Source organism: Oncorhynchus nerka, linkage group LG9a (genome assembly GCF_034236695.1).
Source record: "Oncorhynchus nerka isolate Pitt River linkage group LG9a, Oner_Uvic_2.0, whole genome shotgun sequence".
Classification (NCBI taxonomy): domain Eukaryota; kingdom Metazoa; phylum Chordata; class Actinopteri; order Salmoniformes; family Salmonidae; genus Oncorhynchus; species Oncorhynchus nerka.
Window position 1 is genome coordinate 8,764,715 of NC_088404.1, and position 24,428 is coordinate 8,789,142.

General features: G+C 44.2%; 1 protein-coding gene across 1 annotated transcript in view; it reads right to left on the reverse strand.

Moving 5' to 3' along the window:
* The window catches only part of LOC115121332 (LHFPL tetraspan subfamily member 3 protein-like), a 62,671-nt gene extending 39,299 nt beyond the window's left edge, over positions 1-23,372 (reverse strand). Inside the window, exon 1 of the mRNA XM_029650392.2 lies at positions 21,579-23,372. Within this exon, the coding sequence (XP_029506252.1) occupies positions 21,579-22,011 (433 nt within the window). The 5' untranslated portion in view covers positions 22,012-23,372. The remainder of the gene's footprint in view (positions 1-21,578) is intronic.
* Positions 23,373-24,428: the final 1,056 nt, after the last annotated feature.

Sequence of the window (24,428 nt, forward strand, 5' to 3'; positions counted from 1 at the left end):
ACAAACAAATCAAAACATATTTATATTTGAGATTCTTCAAAGTAACCACCCTTTGCCTTGATGACAGCTTTGCACACTCTTGGTATTCTCTCAACCAGCTTCATGTGGTAGTCACCTGGAATGCATTTCAATTAACAGGTGTGTCTTGTTAATTTGTGGAATTTCTTTCCATCTTAATGCGTTTGAGCCAGTCAGTTGTGTTGTGACAAGGTAGTGTTGGTATACAGAAGATAACACTATTTGGTAAAAGACCAAGTCCATATTATAGCAAGAACAGCTCAAATAGGCAAAGAGACACGACAGTCCATCATTCCTTTAAGACATGAAGGTCAGTCAATGCGGAACATTCCAAGAACAGTCGCAAAAACCATCTAGCGCTATGATGAAACTGGCTCTCATGAGGACCCACCACAGGAAAGGAAGACCCAGAGTTACCTCTGCTGCAGAGGGTAAGTTCATTAGAGTTAACTGCACAGGGATGCAGCTTAAACCCCACCCTCTTCAACATATATTTCAACGAATTGGCGAGGGCACCTCAACAGTCTGCAGCACCCGGCCACACCCTACTAGAATCTGATGTCAAATGTCTACTTTTTGCTGATGATCTGGGGCCTCTGTCCCCAACCAAGGAGGGCCTACAGCAGCACCTACATCTTCTACACAGATTGCAGCTCAAATAAATTTCTTCAGAGTTCAAGTAACAGACACATCTCAAAATCAACTGTTCAGAGGAGACTGTGTGAATCAGGCCTTCATGGTCGAATTGCTGCAAAGAAACCACTACCAAAGGACACCAATAATAAGAGACTTGCTTGGGCCAAGAAACATGAGAAATGGACATTAGACTGGTGGAAATCTGTCCTTTGGTCTGATGAGTCCAAATTTAAAATGTTTGGTTCCAACTGCCATGTTGGCAGAGACGCAGAGTAGGTGAACAGATGATCTCCACATGTGTGGTTCCCACAGTGAAGCTTGGAGGAGGTGGTGTGATGGTGTGGGGGTGCCTTACTGGTGACACGGTCTGTGATTTATTTAGAATTTAAGGCACACTTAACCAGCATGGTTACCACAGCATCCTGCAGCGATACGCCATCCCATCTGGTGGTGGGATACTTGAATAAAATACTTGAATCAGTTATAGAACCCATCGTCCTTTATGGTTGTGAGGTCTGGGGTCCGCTCACCAACCAAGATTTCACAAAATGGGACGAACACCAAATTGAGACTGCATGCAGAATTCTGCAAAAAATATCCTCTGTGTACCACGTAAAACACCAAATAATGCATGCAGAGCAGAAATAGGCCGATACCCGCTAATGATCAAAATCCAGAAAAGATCCGTTAAATTCTACAACCACCTAAAAGGAAGCGATTCCCAAACCTTCCATAACAAAGCCATCACCCACAGAGAGATGAACCTAACTAAGCAAGACTAACTAAGCAAGCTGGTCCTGTGGCTCTGTTCACAAACACACCCCACAGAGCCCCAGGACAGCAACACAATTAGACCCAATCAAATCATGAGAAAACAAAAAGATAATTACTTGACACATTAGAAAGAATTAACAAAAGAACAAAGCAAACTAGAATGCTATTTGGCCCTAAACAGAATACCTGACCACTGTGACTGACCCAAAATTATGGAAAGCTTTGACTATGTGTAACGGATGTGAAACGGCTAGCTTAGTTAGCGGTGGTGCTGAGGTAACGGATGTGAAACGGCTAGCTTAGTTAGCGGTGGTGCTGAGGTAACGGATGTGAAACGGCTAGCTTAGTTAGCGGTGGTGCACGCTAAATAGCGTTTCAATCGGTGACGCCACTTGCTCTGAGACCTTGAAGTAGTGGTTCCACTTGCTCTGCAAGGGCCGTGGCTTTTGTGGAGCGATGGGTAACGATGCTTCGTGGGTGTCAGTTGTTAATGTGTGCAGAGGGTCCCTGGTTCACGCCCGGGTATGGGCGAGGGGACGGACTAAAGTTATACTGTTACATATGTACAGACTCAGTGAGCATAGCCTTGCTATTGAGCAAGACCTGGCTCTCAAGAGAAGACAGGCTATGTGTACACTGCCCACAAAATGAGGTGGAAACTGAGCTGCACTTCCTAACCTCCTGTCCAATGCATAACCGTATTAGAGACACATATTTCCCTCAGATTACACAGATCCACAAAGAATTCGAAAACAAATCACATTTTGAAAAACTCCAATATCTATTGGGTGAAATACCACAGTGTGCCATCACAGCAGCAAGATTTGTGACCTGTTGCCACAAGAAAAGGGCAACCAGTGAAGAACAAACACCATTTCAAATACAACCCATATTTATGTTTATTTATTTTGTACTTGAACTATTTGCACATCGCTACAACCCCGTAAATATACGTATTATGGGACTTGAAATGTATTCAAACTTGTTTGAGTGTAATATTTACTGTTGACTTTTTATTGTTTATTTTCCTTTTGTTGATCCATTTCACTTCCTTTGGCAATGTAAACATAGGTTTCCCATGCCAATAAAGCCCTTAATTTGAAATCAAATTGAACTGCGAGAGAGCCTTATAGAGACTCAGAGAGAGAGCATTATAGAGACTCGGAGAGAGAGCCTTATAGAGACTCAGACTGAGAGCATTATAGAGACTCAGAGAGAGAGCATTATAGAGACTCAGAGAGAGAGCATTATAGAGACTCAGAGAGAGAGCATTATAGAGACTCAGAGAGAGAGAGCATTATAGAGACTCAGACAGAGAGCATTATAGAGACTCAGAGAGAGAGAGCATTATAGAGACAGACTGAGAGCATTATAGAGATTCAGACTGAGAGCATTATAGAGACTCAGAGAGAGAGCATTATAGAGACTCAGACTGAGAGCATTATATAGACTCAGACTGAGAGCATTATAGAGACTCAGACAGAGAGCATTATAGAGACTCAGACAGAGAGCATTATAGAGACTCAGACAGAGAGCATTATAGAGACTCAGACAGAGAGCATTATAGAGACTCAGACAGAGAGCATTATAGAGACTCAGACAGAGAGCATTATAGAGACTCAGACAGAGAGCATTATAGAGACTCAGACAGAGAGCATTATAAAGACTCAGACTGAGAACATTATAGAGACTCAGACAGAGAGCATTATAGAGACTCAGACAGAGAGCATTATAGAGACTCAGACTGAGAGCATTATAGAGACTCAGACAGAGAGCATTATAGAGACGAAGACTGAGAGCATTATAGAGACTCAGACTGAGAGCATTATAGAGACTCAGACTGAGAACATTATAGAGACTCAGACAGAGAGCATTATAGAGACTCAGACAGAGAGCATTATAGAGACTCAGACTGAGAGCATTATAGAGACTCAGACAGAGAGCATTATAGAGACGAAGACTGAGAGCATTATAGAGACTCAGACTGAGAGCATTATAGAGACTCAGACTGAGAACATTATAGAGACTCAGACAGAGAGCATTATAGAGACTCAGACAGAGAGCATTATAGAGACTCAGACTGAGAGCATTATAGAGACTCAGACAGAGAGCATTATAGAGACGAAGACTGAGAGCATTATAGAGACTCAGACTGAGAGCATTATAAAGACTCAGACTGAGAGCATTATAGAGACTCAGACTGAGAGCATTATAGAGACTCAGAAAGAGAGCATCATAGAGACTGACTGAGAGCATCATAGAGACTGACTGAGAGCATTATAGAGACTCAGACTGAGAACATTATAGAGACTCAGAGAGAGAGCATTATAGAGACTCAGACTGAGAGCATTATAGAGACTCAGAGAGAGAGCATTATAGAGACTCAGAGAGAGAGAGCATTATAGAGACTCAGACAGAGAACATTATAGAGACTTAGACTGAGGGCATTATAGAGACTCAGACTGAGAGCATTATAGAGACTCAGAGAGAGAGAGCATTATAGAGACAGACTGAGAGCATTATAGAGACTCAGACTGAGAGCATTATAGAGACTCAGACTGAGAACATTATAGAGACTCAGACAGAGAGCATTATAGAGACTCAGACAGAGAGCATTATAGAGACTCAGACTGAGAGCATTATAGAGACTCAGACAGAGAGCATTATAGAGACGAAGACTGAGAGCATTATAGAGACTCAGACTGAGAGCATTATAAAGACTCAGACTGAGAGCATTATAGAGACTCAGACTGAGAGCATTATAGAGACTCAGAAAGAGAGCATCATAGAGACTGACTGAGAGCATCATAGAGACTGACTGAGAGCATTATAGAGACTCAGACTGAGAACATTATAGAGACTCAGAGAGAGAGCATTATAGAGACTCAGACTGAGAGCATTATAGAGACTCAGAGAGAGAGCATTATAGAGACTCAGAGAGAGAGAGCATTATAGAGACTCAGACAGAGAACATTATAGAGACTTAGACTGAGGGCATTATAGAGACTCAGACTGAGAGCATTATAGAGACTCAGAGAGAGAGAGCATTATAGAGACAGACTGAGAGCATTATAGAGACTCAGAGAGAGAGCATTATAGAGACTCTGAGAGAGAGCATTATAGAGACTCAGACTGAGAGCATTATATAGACTCAGACAGAGCATTATAGAGACTCAGACAGAGAGCATTATAGAGATTCAGACAGAGAGCATTATAGAGACTCAGACAGAGAGCATTATAGAGACTCAGACAGAGAGCATTATAGAGACTCAGACAGAGAGCATTATAGAGACTCAGACAGAGAGTATTATAAAGACTCAGACTGAGAGCATTATAGAGACTCAGACTGAGAGCATTATAGAGACTCAGACTGAGAGCATTATAGAGACTCAGACTGAGAACATTATAGAGACTCAGACAGAGAGCATTATAGAGACTCAGACAGAGAGCATTATAGAGACTCAGACAGAGAGCATTATAGAGACAGACTGAGAGCATTATAGAGACTCAGACAGAGAGCATTATAGAGACGAAGACTGAGAGCATTATAGAGACTCAGACTGAGAGCATTATAAAGACTCAGACTGAGAGCATTATAGAGACTCAGACTGAGAGCATTATAGAGACTCAGACAGAGAGCATCATAGAGACTGACTGAGAGCATCATAGAGACTGACTGAGAGCATTATAGCGACTCAGACAAAGGACATTATAGAGACTCAGACTGAGAGCATTATAGAGACTCAGACAGAGAGCATTATAGAGACTCAGACTGAGAGCATTATAGAGAGAGAGCGGGAGAGAGAACTTCTGTGAAAACCTTTGGAACTTCTGTGAGTGTAATGTTTACTGTTCATATGTAACATATGTTTCCCATGCCAATAAAGCCCCTTGAATTGAATTTAGAGAGAGGGAGAGAGGGAGAGAGAGAGAGAGAGAGAGAGGGAGAGAGATACCTGAAGTAGGTAGAAAGCTTTAGTCGATGGGTGTCTACTCTACTGTACTGTACATAACATACCATTAAAACATAGATCTCCCTGATCTGATTCACTGGTTGAATAACATGCTTTGTGTTTTGAATAATTCTGACCGTGAATCAGAAGTGAGACACAGGCACTAAGGTAAAGAGAAATGTTGAAGTTATGAAGTACCATGACACTTCAGCAGTGAGACCCGCTCTGACTACAGAAGAACCCCAAATCTGAAGCACACAATGCCCCTGCTCAAGTAGGAGAATTTAGTCGCTAAGTAAAACGAGAGATGAGGAGGAGAGGAGGAGAAGTTTGGGGATAATTGCAAAAGCAATCTGTATTCTCTGCAGGAGTTCCTTCTTAAATCGTCTAGCGCTGCCTGAAACTGTCCTTTCTGACCTTCGACCTGTTTCAATCAAATCAACTGGAGTCACAACCCTGCTTTCTGCATGCTAAATCACAAACACACTTAGGCATGCACATGGCCGTCCACACTTCACACACACTTAGGCATGCACATGGCCGTCCACACATCACACACACTTAGGCATGCACATGGCCATCCACACATTACACACACTTAGGCATGCACATGGCCGTCCACACATCACACACACTTAGGCATGCACATGGCCGTCCACACATCACACACACTTAGGCATGCACATGGCCGTCCACACATCACACACACTTAGGCATGCACATGGCCGTCCACTCATCACACACACTTAGGCATGCACATGGCCGTCCACTCATCACACACACTTAGGCATGTACATGGCCATCCACACATCACACACACTTAGGGATGCACATGGCCATCCACACATCACACACACTTAGGGATGCACATGGCCATCCACACATCACACACACTTAGGCATGCACATGGCCGTCCACTCATCACACACACTTAGGCATGCACATGGCCATCCACTCATCACACACACTTAGGCATGCACATGGCCATCCACACATCACACTAACTTAGGCATGCACATGGCCATCCACACATCACACTAACTTAGGCATGCACATGACCATCCACACACTCCACACTTACCAACTCCATAGCCACATCAGCATCAACTGGCGGATGAAATGGAAATAGATCTCTGGAGCATCTCTCTACCCCTCTACCACTCTCTTTCTCTCCCTACCCCTCTAACACAAGTCAGTACAGGTCTATAGCAGGCCATGGAAACACAAGTCAGTACAGGTCTATAGCAGGCCATGGAAACACAAGTCAGTACAGGTCTATAGCAGGCCATGGAAACACAAGTCAGTACAGGGCTATAGCAGGCCATGGAAACCATGTGTTTGATATATTTCCACCAGCACATCCTCCCTAATTAAGGTGCCACCAACCTTCTGTGGATGGCAGACATTTTTGAGTAGCTCCTTCTATAATGTCTCTTAGTGTTTTTTACTCGCTGATTAAAGACGCAGCCTTTGTTTTCCTGGCAGCCTCTCTTGCTGCCCTTTCAACCGAGAGAGAAATGCTCCTCTGAGATCCAGTGAGATACTCACACACTGTTAACTGACACATATTCACATGCATTACAGCCTTATTCTAAAATGGATTAAATAAATACAAATCCTCAACAATCTACACACAGTACCCCATAATGACATCACAATACCCCATAATGACATCACAATACCCCATAATGACATCACGATACCCCATAATGACATCACAATACCCCATAATGACATCACAGTACCCCATCATGGCATCACAATACCCCATAATGACATCACAATACCCCATAATGACATCACAATACCCCATACAGACAAAGCAAAAACAGGTTTTTTAGAAATGTTTCCAAGTGTATTCAAAAATTAAAAACATAAATACCTTATTCAGACCCTTTGCTATGAGACTCGAAATTGAGCTCAGGTGTATCCTGTTCCCATTGATCATCCTTGAGATGTTTCTACAACTTCATTTGAGTCCACTTTTTGGTGCCTTTTGGCAAACTTGTGTTTATATTAATGAGGAAAACAAAATAATTTGAACCATTTTAAAATAAGGCTGTAACGTAACAAAATGTGGAAAAAAATCAAGGGATCGGAATACTTTCCAAAGGCGCTGCATATATTATCAATCGTCCATTAGTTTGAAAAAATGGAAATATAACTTTTAGGTCATATCGCCCAGACCTACACACACACACACACACACACACACACACACACACACACACACACACACACACACACACACACACCACACATGACACACACACACACCACCATACACATACAACCACACAATACCACACACAGACACCCACAGCCAGAAGACGACTGGCCACCCCTCATAGCCTGGTTCCTCTCTAGGTTTCTTCCGTGGTTCTGGCCTACCTGCATTGCTTGCTGTTTGGGGTTTTAGGCTGGGTTTCTGTACAGCACTTTGAGATATCAGCTGATGTAAGAAGGGCTATATAAATACATTTGATTGATTTAGACACACACAACCACACACAACCACACACAACCACACACAGACACACACAACCACACACAGACAGACACAACAACACACAGACACACACAACCACACACAGACACACACAACCACACACAGACACACACACACAACCACAAACAGACACACATAACCGCACACAACCACACACAGACACACACAACCACACACAGACACACACAACAACACACAGACACACACAACCACACACAGTGATGTTCCCGCCTTTCGGGGTCGGGGGTCAGGGGGTTAACCGGCAGTAAAAAGGCTGATACTTTGAGAACTTGCTACCAAGCTCCTGTGTGTATAAGACACACACTGTGTTCTCTCTTAGACACACACTGTGTTCTCTCTTAGACACACACTGTGTTCTCTCTTAGACACACACTGTGTTCTCTCTTAGACATTATTCTGAAGACACGTGTAACCACGTTTAAATCAGCTTGTTGGTAACAGTCACTCTGTGTTATTCTGGAATGTATCAGGCATATAATGCACACCGGAATTGTTTGAGTGTCAATTATTTCGTGACTAATAAATTCTATTCGTTTAATTGAGTAAATGCATTCCTCTTTTTACAGGGTAATTATTTGATTGACTACATGCCTGTAATTTCCTAGGTCTATTGATAGTTTTTAATTCCACTATACACAGAGCATATGCTTGGGTATCAATTTGACATCCCTAAACTGCTTGCCTCAATGAATGAATCCTAAAACATTGGGTCACCAGGATTAGCTATTTGTATCTAGCCTCTTTAATAACTGCATTACAGTGTAAGATAGATACATGTTTATTATAATCATACTGAGAGGTGATGCAAGACTAGATCCTCCAGAGAGACACAGGGCCTGCTGTATGTATTCATGTAACCATGGAGTCAGATTGACAAATGTAGTTTGTTATTATTCAACATCAATTCTACATAATAACGGATGGATGATTTCCACCAAACGACACCAGCCAAACCACACCTAATGTAACCCAACCTGACCTAATGTAACCCAACCTGACCTAATGTAACCCAACCAAACCACACCTAATGTAACCCAACCTGACCTAATGTAACCCAACCAAACCACACCAAATGTAACCCAACCTGACCTAATGTAACCCAACCAAACCACACCTAATGTAATCCAACCTGACCTAATGTAACACAACCTGACCCAACCTAACCCAACCAAACCCAACCTAATCTAACCCAGACTGACCTAATCTAACCCAACCTGACCCAACCTAACCCAACCAAACCTGACCTAATCTAACCCAACCTGACCTAATCTAACCCAAACTGACCTAATCTAACCCAACCTGACCTAATCTAACCCAACTTTACCTAATCTAACCAAACCCAACTTTACCTAATCTAACCAAACCCAACCAACCTGACCTAACCCAACCCAACCTGACTTAATCTAACCCAACCTGACCTAATCTAACCCAACCTGACCTAATGTAACCCAACCCAACCCAACCTGACCTAATCTAACCCAACCTGACCCAACCTAACCCAACCAAACCTGACCTAATCTAACCCAACCTGACCTAATCTAACCCAAACTGACCTAATCTAACCCAACCTGACCTAATCTAACCCAACTTTACCTAATCTAACCAAACCCAACTTTACCTAATCTAACCAAACCCAACCAACCTGACCTAACCCAACCCAACCTGACTTAATCTAACCCAACCTGACCTAATCTAACCCAACCTGACATAATATAACCCAACCTGACCTAATCTAACCCAACCTGACATAATCTAACCCAACCTGACCTAATCTAACCCAACCTGACCTAATCAACCTGACCCAACCTAACCCAACCAAACCTGACCTAATCTAACCCATCCTGACCTAATCTAACCAACCCAACCTGACCCAACCTAACCCAACAAAACCTGAGCTAATGTAACCCAACCTGAGATAATCTGACCCAACCTAACCCAACCAAACCTGAGCTAATCTAACCCAACCTGACCCAATCTAACCCAACCAAACCTGATCTAATCTAACCCAACCTGACCCAACCTAACCCAACCAAACCTGACCTAATCTAACCCAACCTGACAATCTAACCCAACATGACCTAATCTAACCCGACCTGACCCAACCTAACCCAACAAAACAAAACCAGACCTGATCTAACCTAACCCAACCTGGACCTAAACAACCCAACCTGACCTAATCTAACCCAACCAAAACTGACCTAATCTAACCCAACCCAACCTGACCTAATCTAACCCAACCCAACCTGACCTAACCTAACCCAACCTAACCTGACCTAATATAACCCAACCTGACCGAAACCGACCTGACCTAACCAACCAAACCTGACCTAATCTAACCCAACCTGACCTAATCTAACCCACCCGACCTGACCTAACCCAAACCAAACCTGACCTAATCTAACACAACCTGTCCTAATCTAACACAACCCGACCTGACCTGAACTAACCCAACCAAACCTGACCTAATTTAACCAAACCAAACCTGACCTAATCTCTTTTACCTAATCTAACCCAAACTGACCTAATCTAACCCAACCTGACCTAATCTAACCCAACTTTACCTAATCTAACCAAACCCAACTTTACCTAATCTAACCAAACCCAACCAACCTGACCTAACCCAACCCAACCTGACTTAATCTAACCCAACCTGACCTAATCTAACCCAACCTGACCCAACCTAACCCAACCAAACCTGACCTAATCTAACCCAACCTGACCTAATCTAACCCAAACTGACCTAATCTAACCCAACCTGACCTAATCTAACCCAATTTTACCTAATCTAACCAAACCCAACTAAATCTAACCAAACCCAACCAACCTGACCTAACCCAACCCAACCTGATTTAATCTAACCCAACCTGACCTAATCTAACCCAACCTGACATAATCTAACCCAACCTGACCTAATCTAACCCAACCTGACATAATCTAACCCAACCTGACCTAATCTAACCCAACCTGACCTAATCTAACCCAACCTGACCCAACCTAACCCAACCAAACCTGACCTAATCTAACCCATCCTGACCTAATCTAACCCAACCCAACCTGACCCAACCTAACCCAACAAAACCTGAGCTAATGTAACCCAACCTGAGCTAATCTGACCCAACCTAACCCAACCAAACCTGAGCTAATCTAACCCAACCTGACCCAATCTAACCCAACCAAACCTGATCTAATCTAACCCAACCTGACCCAACCTAACCCAACCAAACCTGACCTAATCTAACCCAACCTGACAATCTAACCCAACCTGACCTAATCTAACCCGACCTGACCCAACCTAACCCAACAAAACAAAACCAGACCTGATCTAACCTAACCCAACCTGACCTAAACCAACCCAACCTGACCTAATCTAACCCAACCAAAACTGACCTAATCTAACCCAACCCAACCTGACCTAATCTAACCCAACCCAACCTGACCTAACCTAACCCAACCTAACCTGACCTAATATAACCCAACCTGACCGAAACCGACCTGACCTAACCAACCAAACCTGACCTAATCTAACCCAACCTGACCTAATCTAACCCACCCGACCTGACCTAACCCAAACCAAACCTGACCTAATCTAACACAACCTGTCCTAATCTAACACAACCCGACCTGACCTGAACTAACCCAACCAAACCTGACCTAATTTAACCAAACCAAACCTGACCTAATCTAACCCAACTTTACCTAATCTAACCAAACCAAACCCAACCAACTTGACTAACCCAACCCAACCTGACTTAATCTAACCCAATACGACCTGACCTAACCTACCCCAACCAAACCTAACCAACCTACCTAATCTAACCCAACCCGACCTGACCGAACCTAACCCAACCCAACCCAACCTCACCTAACCCAACCCAACCTGACCTAATCTAACCGAACCCAACCTGACCTAATCTAACCCAATGCAACCTGACCTAATCTAACCCAACCTGACCTAACCCAACCTGACCTAATCTAACCCAACCTGACCTAACCCAACCTGACCTAATCTAACCCAAACCAACCTTACCTAACCCAACCCAATATAACCCAAACAAACCAAAGCAAACCTGACCTAATCTAATCTAACCCAACCCAAACTGACCTAACCCAACCCAATATAACCCAAACAAACCAGACCTGACCTAATCAAACCCAACCCAACCTGACCTAACCAAACCTGATCTAACCAAACCTGACCTAATCTAACCTAAACCTAAACCAACCCAATCTAACCTAACCTGACCCAATCTAACCCAACCAAAACTGACCTAATCTAACCCAACCCAACCTGACCTAACCTAACCTAATATAACCCAACCTGACCTAATCTAACCAAACCTGAAAACCACCCAAACCAACCAAACCTGACCTAATCTAACCCAACCTGACCTAATCTAACCCACCCGACCTGACCTAACTCAAACCAAACCTGACCTAATCTAACCCATCCTGACCTAATCTAACAACCCAACCTGACCCAACCTAACCCAACAAAACCTGAGCTAATGTAACCCAACCTGAGCTAATCTGACCCAACCTAACCCAACCAAACCTGAGCTAATCACCCAATCTAACCCAACCAAACCTGACCTAATCTAACCCAACCTGACCTAATGTAACCCAACCAAACCAAACCTGACCTAATCTAACCCAACCTGACAATCTAACCCAACCTGACCTAATCTAACCCAACCTGACCCAACCTAACCCAACAAAACAAAACCAGACCTGATCTAACCTAACCCAACCTGACCTAAACCAACCCAACCTGACCTAATCTAACCCAACCAAAACTGACCTAATCTAACCCAACCCAACCTGACCTAATCTAACAACCCAACCTGACCTAACCAACCCAACCTAACCTGACCTAATATAACCCAACCTGACCTAATCTAACCAACCCCAACCTAAACCAACCCAACCTGACCTAATCTAACCCAACCAAAACTGACCTAATCTAACCCAACCCAACCTGACCTAACCTAACCTAATATAACCCAACCTGACCTAATCTAACCAAACCTGACCGAAACCGACCTGACCTAACCAACCAAACCTGACCTAATCTAACCCAACCTGTCCTAATCTAACCCAACCCAACCTGACCCAACCTAACCCAACAAAACCTGAGCTAATGTAACCCAACCTGACCTAATCTAACCAAACCTGACCGAAACCGACCTGACCTAACCAACCAAACCTGACCTAATCTAACCCAACCTGACCTAATCTAACCCACCCGACCTGACCTAACTCAAACCAAACCTGACCTAATCTAACCCATCCTGACCTAATCTAACCCAACCCAACCTGACCCAACCTAACCCAACAAAACCTGAGCTAATGTAACCCAACCTGAGCTAATCTGACCCAACCTAACCCAACCAAACCTGAGCTAATCTAACCCAACCTGACCCAATCTAACCCAACCAAACCTGATCTAATCTAACCCAACCTGACCCAACCTAACCCAACCAAACCAAACCTGACCTAATCTAACCCAACCTGACAATCTAACCCAACCTGACCTAATCTAACCCGACCTGACCCAACCTAACCCAACAAAACAAAACCAGACCTGATCTAACCTAACCCAACCTGACCTAAACCAACCCAACCTGACCTAATCTAACCCAACCAAAACTGACCTAATCTAACCCAACCCAACCTGACCTAACCTAACCCAACCTAACCTGACCTAATATAACCCAACCTGACCGAAACCGACCTGACCTAACCAACCAAACCTGACCTAATCTAACCCAACCTGACCTAATCTAACCCACCCGACCTGACCTAAACCAAACCAAACCTGACCTAATCTAACACAACCTGTCCTAATCTAACACAACCCGACCTGACCTGAACTAACCCAACCAAACCTGACCTAATTTAACCAAACCAAACCTGACCTAATCTAACCCAACTTTACCTAATCTAACCAAACCCAACCAACTTGACCTAACCCAACCCAACCTGACTTAATCTAACCCAATACGACCTGACCTAACCTACCCCAACCAAACCTAACCCAACCTACCTAATCTAACCCAACCCGACCTGACCGAACCTAACCCAACCCAACCTCAACCTCAACCCAACCCAACCTGACCTAATCTAACCGAACCCAACCTGACCTAATCTAACCCAATGCAACCTGACCTAATCTAACCCAACCTGACCTAACCCAACCTGACCTAATCTAACCCAACCTGACCTAACCCAACCTGACCTAATCTAACCCAAACCAACCTTACCTAACCCAACCCAATATAACCCAAACAAACCAAAGCAAACCTGACCTAATCTAATCTAACCCAACCCAAACTGACCTAACCCAACCCAATATAACCCAAACAAACCAGACCTGACCTAATCAAACCCAACCCAACCTGACCTAACCAAACCTGATCTAACCAAACCTGACCTAATCTAACCTAAACCTAAACCAACCCAATCTAACCTAACCTGACCCAATCTAACCCAACCCAACATGACCTAACCTAACCCAACCTGACCTAATCTAACCAAACCTAACCTAACCCAACCCGACCTAATGTAACCGAACCTGACCTAATCTAACCCTACCCTACCCTACCCAACCTAACATAACCCAAACCCCACCCGACCTAAACCAACCCAACCTGACCTAATCTAACCCAACCAAAACTGACCTAATCTAACCCAACCCAACCTGACCTAACCTAACATAACCCAACCTGACCTAATCTAACCAAACCTGACCGAAACCGACCTGACCTAACTAACAAATCTAACCCACCTGACCTAACTCAAACCAAACCTGACCTAATCTAACACAACCTGTCCTAATCTAACACAACCCGACCTGACCTGAACTAACCCAACCAAACCTGACCTAATTTAACCAAACCAAACCTGACCTAATCTAACCCAATTTTACCTAATCTAACCAAACCCAACCAACCTGACCTAACCCAACCCAACCTGACTTAATCTAACCCAATACAACCTGACCTAACCTACCCCAACCAAACCTAACCCAACCTACCTAATCTAACCCAACCCGACCTGACCGAACCTAACCCAACCCAACCCAACCTCACCTAACCCAACCCAACCTGACCTAATCTAACCGAACCCGACCTGACCTAATCTAACCCAATGCAACCTGACCTAATCTAACCCAACCTGACCTAACCCAACCTGACCTAATCTAACCCAAACCAACCTTACCTAACCCAACCCAATATAACCCAAACAAACCAAACCAAACCTGACCTAATCTAATCTAACCCAACCCAAACTGACCTAACCCAACCCAATATAACTCAAACAAACCCAACCTGACCTAATCAAACCCAACCCAACCTGACCTAACCAAACCTGATCTAACCAAACCTGACCTAATCTAACCTAAACCTAAACCAACCCAACCTAACCTAACCTGACCCAATCTAACCCAACCCAACATGACCTGACCTAACCCAACCCGACCTAATCTAACCGAACATGACCTAATCTAACCCTACCCTACCCTACCCAACCTAACCTAACCCAAACCCAACCTGACCTAATCCAACCCAACCTGACCTAATCTAACCCAACCTGACCTTATCTAACCGAACCAAACCTGACCTAATCTAACCCAACCTGACCTAATATAACCAAACCTGACCCAACCTAATCTAAAGCAAACAAACCTGACCTAATCTAACCAAACCCAACCTGACCTAACCCAGCCCAACCTGACCTAACCCAACCTGACCTAACCTAACCAATCCTGACCTAATCTAACCCAACCCAACCTGACCTAGCCCAACCTGACCTAATCTAACCCAACCCAACCTGACCACACCTAACCCAACCTGACCTAATCTAACCAAACCTAATCTAACCCAACCTGACCTAACCCAACCCAACCTAATCCAACCCAACCTGACCTCATCCAACCCAACCTGACCTAATCCAACCCAACCTGACCTAACCTAACCCAACCTGACCTAATCCAACCGAACCAAACCTGACCTAATTTAACCCAACCTGACCTAATCTAACCGAACCAAACCTGACCTAATCTAACCCGACCCGATCTGACCTAATCTATCCCAACCCGACCTAACCTAACCTGACCTAATCTAACCCAACCTGACCTAATATGACCTAACCTAATATAACCCAACCCAACCTGATCTAATCCAACCCAACCTGACCTAACCTAACCCGACCTAATCTAATCTAACCGAACCTGACCTAACCAAACCTAACCTAACCTAACCCAACCTGACCTAATATAACCAAACCTGACCCAACCTAACCCAACCAATCCTGACCTAATTTGACCCAACCTGACCTGACCCAACCTGACCTAATCTAACCCAACCCAATCCAACCTGACCTAATCTAACCCAACCTGACCTAACCTAACCCAACCTGACCTAACCCAACCCAACCTGACCTAATCTAACCCAACCTGACCTAACCCAACCTGACCTAATCTAACCAATCCTGACCTAATCTAACCTAACCCAACCTGACCTTACCCAACCTGACCTAATCTAACCAATCCTGACCTAATCTAACCCAACCCAACCTGACCTAACCTAACCTAACCCAACCTGACCTAATCTAACCCAACCCAACCTGACCTAATCTAATCCAACCCAACCCAACCTGACCTAATCCAACCTAACCTAACCCAACCTAACCTGACCCAATCTAACCCAACCCAACCTAACCTAACCTAATCTGACCCAATCTAACCTAATCTAACCTAACCCAACTCAACCTAAACCAACCTAACCTAACCTGACCCAATCTAACCTAACCTGAAATCTAACATAACCTAACCTAACCCAATCTAACCTAACCTGACCTAACCCAACCCAATCTAACTCAACCCAACCCAACCTAACCCAACCTAACCTAACCCAACCCAACCCAACCCAATCTAACCCAACCCAACTCAACCTAACCTAACCTAACCCAACCCAACCCAATCTAACCCAACCTAACCCAACCCAACCTAACCCAACCCAACCCAACCTAATCTAACCCAACCAAACCCAACCTAATCTAACCCAACCCAACTCATCCCAACCTAACCCAACCCAATCTAACCCAACCCAACCTAACCCAACCCAATCTAACCCAACCCAACCTAACCCAACCTAACCTAATCTAACCCAACCCAACCTGACCTAATCTAATCCAACCCAACCCAACCTGACCTAATCCAACCTAACCTAACCCAACCTAACCTGACCCAATCTAACCCAACCCAACCTAACCTAACCTAATCTGACCCAATCTAACCTAATCTAACCCAACCCAACCTAAACCAACCTAACCTAACCTGACCCAATCTAACCTAACCTGACTGAATCTAACATAACCTAACCTAACCCAATCTAACCTAACCTGACCTAACCCAACCCAATCTAACTCAACCCAACCCAACCTAACCCAACCTAACCTAACCTAACCCAACCCAACCCAACCCAATCTAACCCAACCCAACCCAACCCAACTCAACCTAACCCAACCCAACCCAACCCAACCCAACTCAACCTAACCTAACCCAACCCAACCCAATCTAACCCAACCCAACCTAACCCAACCCAACCCAACCTAATCTAACCCAACCCAACCCAACCTAACCAAACCCAACCCAACCTAACCCAATCTAACCCAACCCAACTCAACCCAATCTAACCCAACCCAACCTAACCCAACCTAACCTAATCTAACCCAACCCAACCTAACCTAACATAATCTAACCCAACCCAACCTGACCCAACCTAACCCAACCTAACCCAACCTAACCCAAACCAACCTGACCCAACCTAACCTAATCTAACCCAACCCAACCTGACCCAACCTAACCTTGAGCTAAATGTAATGGAGGTGAAAAGGCCTGTTCTCTCATTCACCATTGTGTGTGTGTGTGTGTGTGTGTGTGTGTGTGTGTGTGTGTGTGTGTGTGTGTGTGTGTGTGTGTGTGTGTGTGTGTGTGTGTGTGTGTGTGTGTGTGTGTGTGTGAAAAGGAACAGGGCCAAATAGAAGCAGCTGCGGTCTGTGATGCAATGTTTACATGTGTAGATTGATTTGAAAGAGAAGATGGAATATTCCAGGAATGGAATCTCCTCTGATATAGAGGGTTCTAGAAAATCGACTTCTAGAATGTATCATATTGGCATTACAATGCTAAGGAAGGATATGTTGATGGTGTACAATCATCTCTAAGGGTGAGTCCCAAATCACACCCTTATTCCTATATAGAGCCCCATGGGCTGCTGGTCTAAAGTAGTGCACTATAAAGGGAACAAGTTGCCATTTGGAACGTAGCCTAAGTAGCTGTTGTGTCAGTGGGAAGCACTAAGGCTGTTCTGGTAATGATGGCTGTAAGCCATTTAGTATTCATGTTCAATCAGGTGAATCCTGCCAGTATTGAGTTCAAATCAAGGGAAGGAAGCCTGGCATGGGGTTGTGTAATTGCGTTCACGCTGTGGAGCCAATCAGAATGAGTCAGTTGTACTGGCTAAATAGCTGCGTAATGAACAAAGCTGAGAAAAAAAGTGTAGTGTTCAAAACCCATTTTTGTATTTTTTATTTCAAGAGACAAAGCTGATCCTGAGATATAGCTGAAGAGTTCTCTCTCTCTTCTCTCCTACTGCTATATGTTCATAATGATGTGATATGTCCAGACATCTTCTTCTTCTGTCCTGGATTACCTTTATACACCTGTGACAACAACATGACCGCAGCACAGGTGCAACCCCCCCCCTAATAGTCCAATTCAGCACCACGGATAGCGTCAACTGACACGACAACAGAATTGCAACATATTGGTTCAGCACCAATGGACAGCACCAAACTGCTCGGCCATGCATCCAGCTGTAAGTGACACAGCTGTCATTTCAGCACCATGGACAGCACCAAACTGCTCGGCCATGCATCCAGCTGTAAGTGACACAGCTGTCATTTCAGCACCATGGACAGCACCAAACTGCTCGGCCATGCATCCAGCTGTAAGTTACACAGCTGTCATTTCAGCACAGTGGACAGCGCCAAACTGCTCGGCCATGCATCCAGCTGTAAGTGACACAGCTGTCATTTCAGCACCATGGACAGCACCAAGTGTTATTTAAGGCCATCCATTCAGCGCTACCTGTCTGCCTCCTTACAGCTGGCATTACACTAGACAGCTCCTAACCAGCGTTGGCGATTATGACAGGAGTGGGCACTCCTAACACTTTCTTTCAAGGGGAAACATGGAAAATTAAAAACCAAACACTTGACTTGAACCATGCATTTAAGACACTGATATTAAAAAGTAGGTATATTTTTCTGGGTGATTTAAATAATTTGCTAGCAACTCTGAAACTCTGCATCTCTGAAACTCATTTAGATAATACTTTTGATTGTACAGTAGTAGCAATACAAGGTTTACAGCAAAGACAGAAATGCCAAAGGTGGAGGTGTTGCTGTTTATATTTAGAACCACATCACTGTAAAGCTTAGAGACGATCTCATGTTAAAATACTGATGAAGTAATATGGCTACAGGTTCATCTTCCTCACCTAAAGCCCATTCTGGTGGGAAGCTGCTATAGACAGTCAGTATCTGGATAATGTTAAATACTGTTGTAGTAATATGGCTACAGGTTCATCTTCCTCACCTATAGCCCATTCTGGTGCTATAATGTTAAATACAGTCAGTATCTGGATAATGTTAAATACTGATGTAGTAATATGGCTACAGGTTCATCTTCCTCACCTATAGCCCATTCTGGTGGGAAGCTGCTATAGACCACCAAGTGCTAACAGTCAGTATCTGGATAACATGTGTGAAATGCTTGATAATGTATGTTATATCAACAGAGGTATATTTTCTGGGTGATTTAAATATTGACTGGCTTTCAGGAAAAAGCTTCAAACTGTAACCAGTGCCTGCAGCCTGGTTCAGGTTATCAGTCAACCTACCAGGGAAGTTACAAACAGCACAAGAATGAAATCATCAACATGTATCGATCCCATCTTTACTAATACCACAGACATTTGCTTTAAACCAGTATCCAAATTGATAGGATGTAGTGATCACAATATAGTAGTCATATCTAGTTAAACCAAAGTTCTGGGCCTATTATAGTGAATAAGGTCATACAATACGTTCTGTAGTGATTCCTATGTTGATGATGTGTAGACTATGTGCTGGTCTGTGGTGTGTAATGAGGAGCAACCAGACGCTGCACTTGACACATTTATGAAATTGTTTATCCCAGTTATTAATAAGCAATGCAACCATTAAGAAAATGACTGTTAAAAACTGTTAAATCCCTGTGGATTGATGAGGCAAAAGGTCTGGCGACACAACCGATTGGCAAACGTACTGCAAATTGAGAAATCATGTGACTAATCTGAATAAAAAGAAGAAGAAACCACACTATGAAACAAAGATCAATGACATAAAGAATGACAGTAAAAAGCTTTGGAGCACCTTAAATGAAATTTTGGGCAAAAAGGGCGAACTAACCTCGATAATTAATTTGAATCAGACGGCTCATTCATCACAAAACCCTCTGATATTGCCAACTACTTTACAGATTTCGGCGAACTTAGGCATGACATGCCGGCAACAAACACTGATACTATTTTTCATTGGATGTCTTTATTTAACTAGGCAAGTCCGTTAAGAAATACATCTGATTTACAATGACGGCCGACCCCAGCACAGACTACTCTGCCTACCCCAACACAGACTACTCTGCCTACCCCAACACAGACTACTCTGCCTACCCCAACACAGACTACTCTGCCTACCCCAACACAGACTACTCTGCCTACCCCAACACAGACTACTCTGCCTACCCCAACACTCTGGGCCAATTGGGCGCCGCCCTAGTGATCAGACTACCGATCATGGCCGGTTGCGATACAGCCCGGGATCAAACCCAGGTCTGCAGTCGCGCCTCTAGCTCTGTGATATCAGTGTCTTAGACCGCTGTGCCACTCAGGATCCCTAAAATAAACTGATTATTGACACCACACATCTAAGTATATCAGACCAAATGACGAAAGACAAGAGTTGTAATTTTGAATTCCGTAAAGTGAGTGTGGAAGAGATGAAAAAAATGATTGTCTATCAACAATGACAAGCCAACGAGGTTTGACAACTTGGATGGAAAATGACTGAGGATTATATATTGCCACTCCTATTCACCACATCTTCAATTTAAGCCTACACGAAAGTGTGTGCCCTCAGGCCTGGAAGGAAGCTAAAGTCATTCCGCTACCTAAGAATAGTAAAGTCTCCATTGCTGGCTCAAATAGCCCGACTGATCAACCTGTTACCAAACCTTTGTAATATTTTTGGAGAAAAAAAGTTTGACCAAATACAATGCTATTTTACAGTACACGAACTGACAACAGACTTTCAGCACACCTTGGCAGCAGCTAATGGGGATCCCTAATAAAACTCAAATACGACATATGACAATATATGTATTAACTTTTGATCACTTAACCTGGCCAGGTAAAAAGTAATAGATCATATTCCGTTCATTTGTAGTCCTACAGTTAACCTGAAAGGCTATACACCAACCATGCAGGGGGGAAAGTTTAGGCCTACTTCCAAGACATTACTCAAAACAAGCTGCCTAGGTCCTAGTGGCAGTCATCACTTACCCGAGGCCCCCTGCATCCAGCCGCAGATCTTATAGACGGTGGTGGTGGAGAACAGGAAGAAGAGAGTGAAGGAAGCGATGCAAGCCATCACCAACATCATCGACATTCCTACGAAGAACGACGCGGCCTTGAACGCGGTGGAAGGGATCTGAGCGAACTCTGTGAAGGTCCCAGTGCAGTCGAGCTCTCTCTGGATTCCGTCGCCGGTGCAGAAGTGGAAGAGGCCGAAGTAGCCGGCCTGAGGGGTGTCCACGCCGTCTCCGATCCAATAGGGCTGGCTGAAGATCACCACGTTCAAGATGGCGAACAGGATGGTGAAAATGGCCCACAGGAGTCCGATGGCACGGGAGTTGCGGACGTAGTTATGCTGGTATAGTTTAATGTCATCCGATGACATAGATGGGAGCATCGACGCGGCCGATCCGGGTATCATTGTAGCACAGTTTGTGTTGTATCCAAGTCCGGGTATTATGAAGTAGCCTAGATATGCTTAATTAAATTAGGTAGACAAGCAACGGGGGGGGCTAATTAATTAGTCAATTAAGTTGAGAAATGCAGGAGTCCGTAGTTATTTCTGCTGTAAAAAGCACCCAACAGTAGGCCTAGCCTAGATTGATTGAATCACATCAAAGGTAACATCTGGCCAGCATATTCAACTCATGACGTCGCATCCCGATGCTGGTGCATAAACTGGATAGTCAAAACGTTTATCTGCAAGCTCGCTCCTATATTTAGCCTAACTGATAACTCTGAGAACTTGGCGACTCCTGAACTAGTGTATGTGAGAAATAATTCCCTCCCACCTCTCTCGTAGGCTACGAATGCCCGTCTGTCAGACACATCGCTCTCTGGGCACGTGTCACTTGCGTATGTCCCCGGAATACCTCCTTGAAAAACACAGCAAATATCAGATTGTCATTCGGATATTACACATGACATTTAGCTTACAGAACAGCAGTGACTGCAATAGGCTATGCCTCCAATTTCCTAGGCAATGTAGACGACAGTGACAGAATCAAACCGGAGCAAACGAAACACAATGTCTCTGATGCATTCCCTCCCGTAAACCCAAATCACAATCCTGCGAGATAATTCACAGCATCTAGCCCGGGATAAATTACACACAGCCCTGTCCCGGTACTTTGCTACGGATAATATTTTCACGAGCTACGGCAGCATCAGCAGCCTCTGTCAGTGATGCTGAAAGAAAGGAGAGGAGAAGAGGAAGAGAGGAGGAGTGAAAAGAGGAGAGACACGATTCAATAACCGCACCAGATGAAGCGGACAGCGGTGTGCGTGTCAACGCTGACGACGTTCAGTTCTCTCAACCTATAACAACATTGCATCTGTCTGCCCCATGAGGTGTTTAAATATAGCCTGTTACATTCTATCCAAGCAATATATTTCAAAGAGATGTGTACCCCCACATTCGTGACTAGCCGTCCAAACACTGCTGCATCAAGCCCACAACCTCGCGTTCTGGCTTTGGTACCGTCTGTAGGTTACGGACAGATCCGGACGACAAGACAAGCCCACAACCTCGCGTTCTGGCTTTGGTACCGTCTGTAGGTTACGGACAGATCCGGACGACAAGACAAGCCCACAACCTCGCGTTCTGGCTTTGGTGCCGTCTGTAGGTTACGGACAGATCCGGACGACAAGACAAGCCCACATCCTCGCAATCACATGATCTGCGCTTGACAGCTTGCGCGTCGAAATGGAGGCTGTACAATAATCGCAAAACAAATTTCAAATGCTCACGCGGCTCGGTCAGGGCGAAAATGGCCTCTCAGATTCAGTGGTCCGGTTAGTGCACGCGACGCGCCTCTCCCGGTCACTCGGTCTCTATGACTGAGTTAAAGATGGTAGACTACCTGTCGTGCAGGACTGAACGCCTCACAGGAGGATGTCAGATTAGATGAGGAAGGACATTCAAGTATGCTGGTGCACGAGGAAACAGGCACCTTACCACATACCAATTTACTAGAATGAAACAGACATCATTGGCCATTATTACTGGAGCGACTTATTCACCTGTGTGGCCATATTGTGTTTGGATGACTGCAACTTTAATCTTCAAAAATAAAGTACCTTCACATGTAACAAACATACCTACATTTCATCATGTATGAATACAACAGAGACAATACTATATCCTTTGTGCAGTAGCCCACACAAACCCATATTGGTTTTGCACATAGTGATGTGGTAAACATACAGATTTGGGTCAGTGAAGGGGGGGGGGGGGGGGGGGGCATCCACAACACGGGAAGAGGATAATTTGAATCTGGATTAAACAGGGTTCTGACAAACTAGCCCCTGTTACATCATCATCATTATGACTCATCACCCAGGGTTTAGCCAGATCACGAATGTGTCCCAAATGGTACATTGTTACCTACATAGTGCACTACGTTTGACCTGGGGCCGGTAAGGATCTGATCAAACGTAGTGCACTGTATATAGAGGATAGGGTGCCATTTGGGACTAAGCCATGGAACCAGAGTAGCTAATATAGAACTGCTGCTCTGGTATTATTACACGTTTATACACAATATTTGATGGATTTGGGTGTTTAATGCTGTATTTTAAGGCACAGGATTGGCGCTCTCCGTGGTGCTGAATGAAGAGCCATGTACAGTGTATTTGGCAGTGGTTTAAAGTACTTTTGATGGATTTGGGTGTTTAATGCTGTATTTTAAGGCACAGGATTGGTGCTCTCCGTGGTGCTGAATGAAGAGCCATGTACAGTGTATTTGGCAGTGGTTTAAAGTACTTAAGTAAAAATGACTTTAAAGTACTACTTAAGTCGTTTTTTGGGGTGTCTGTACTTTACTATTTATATTTTTG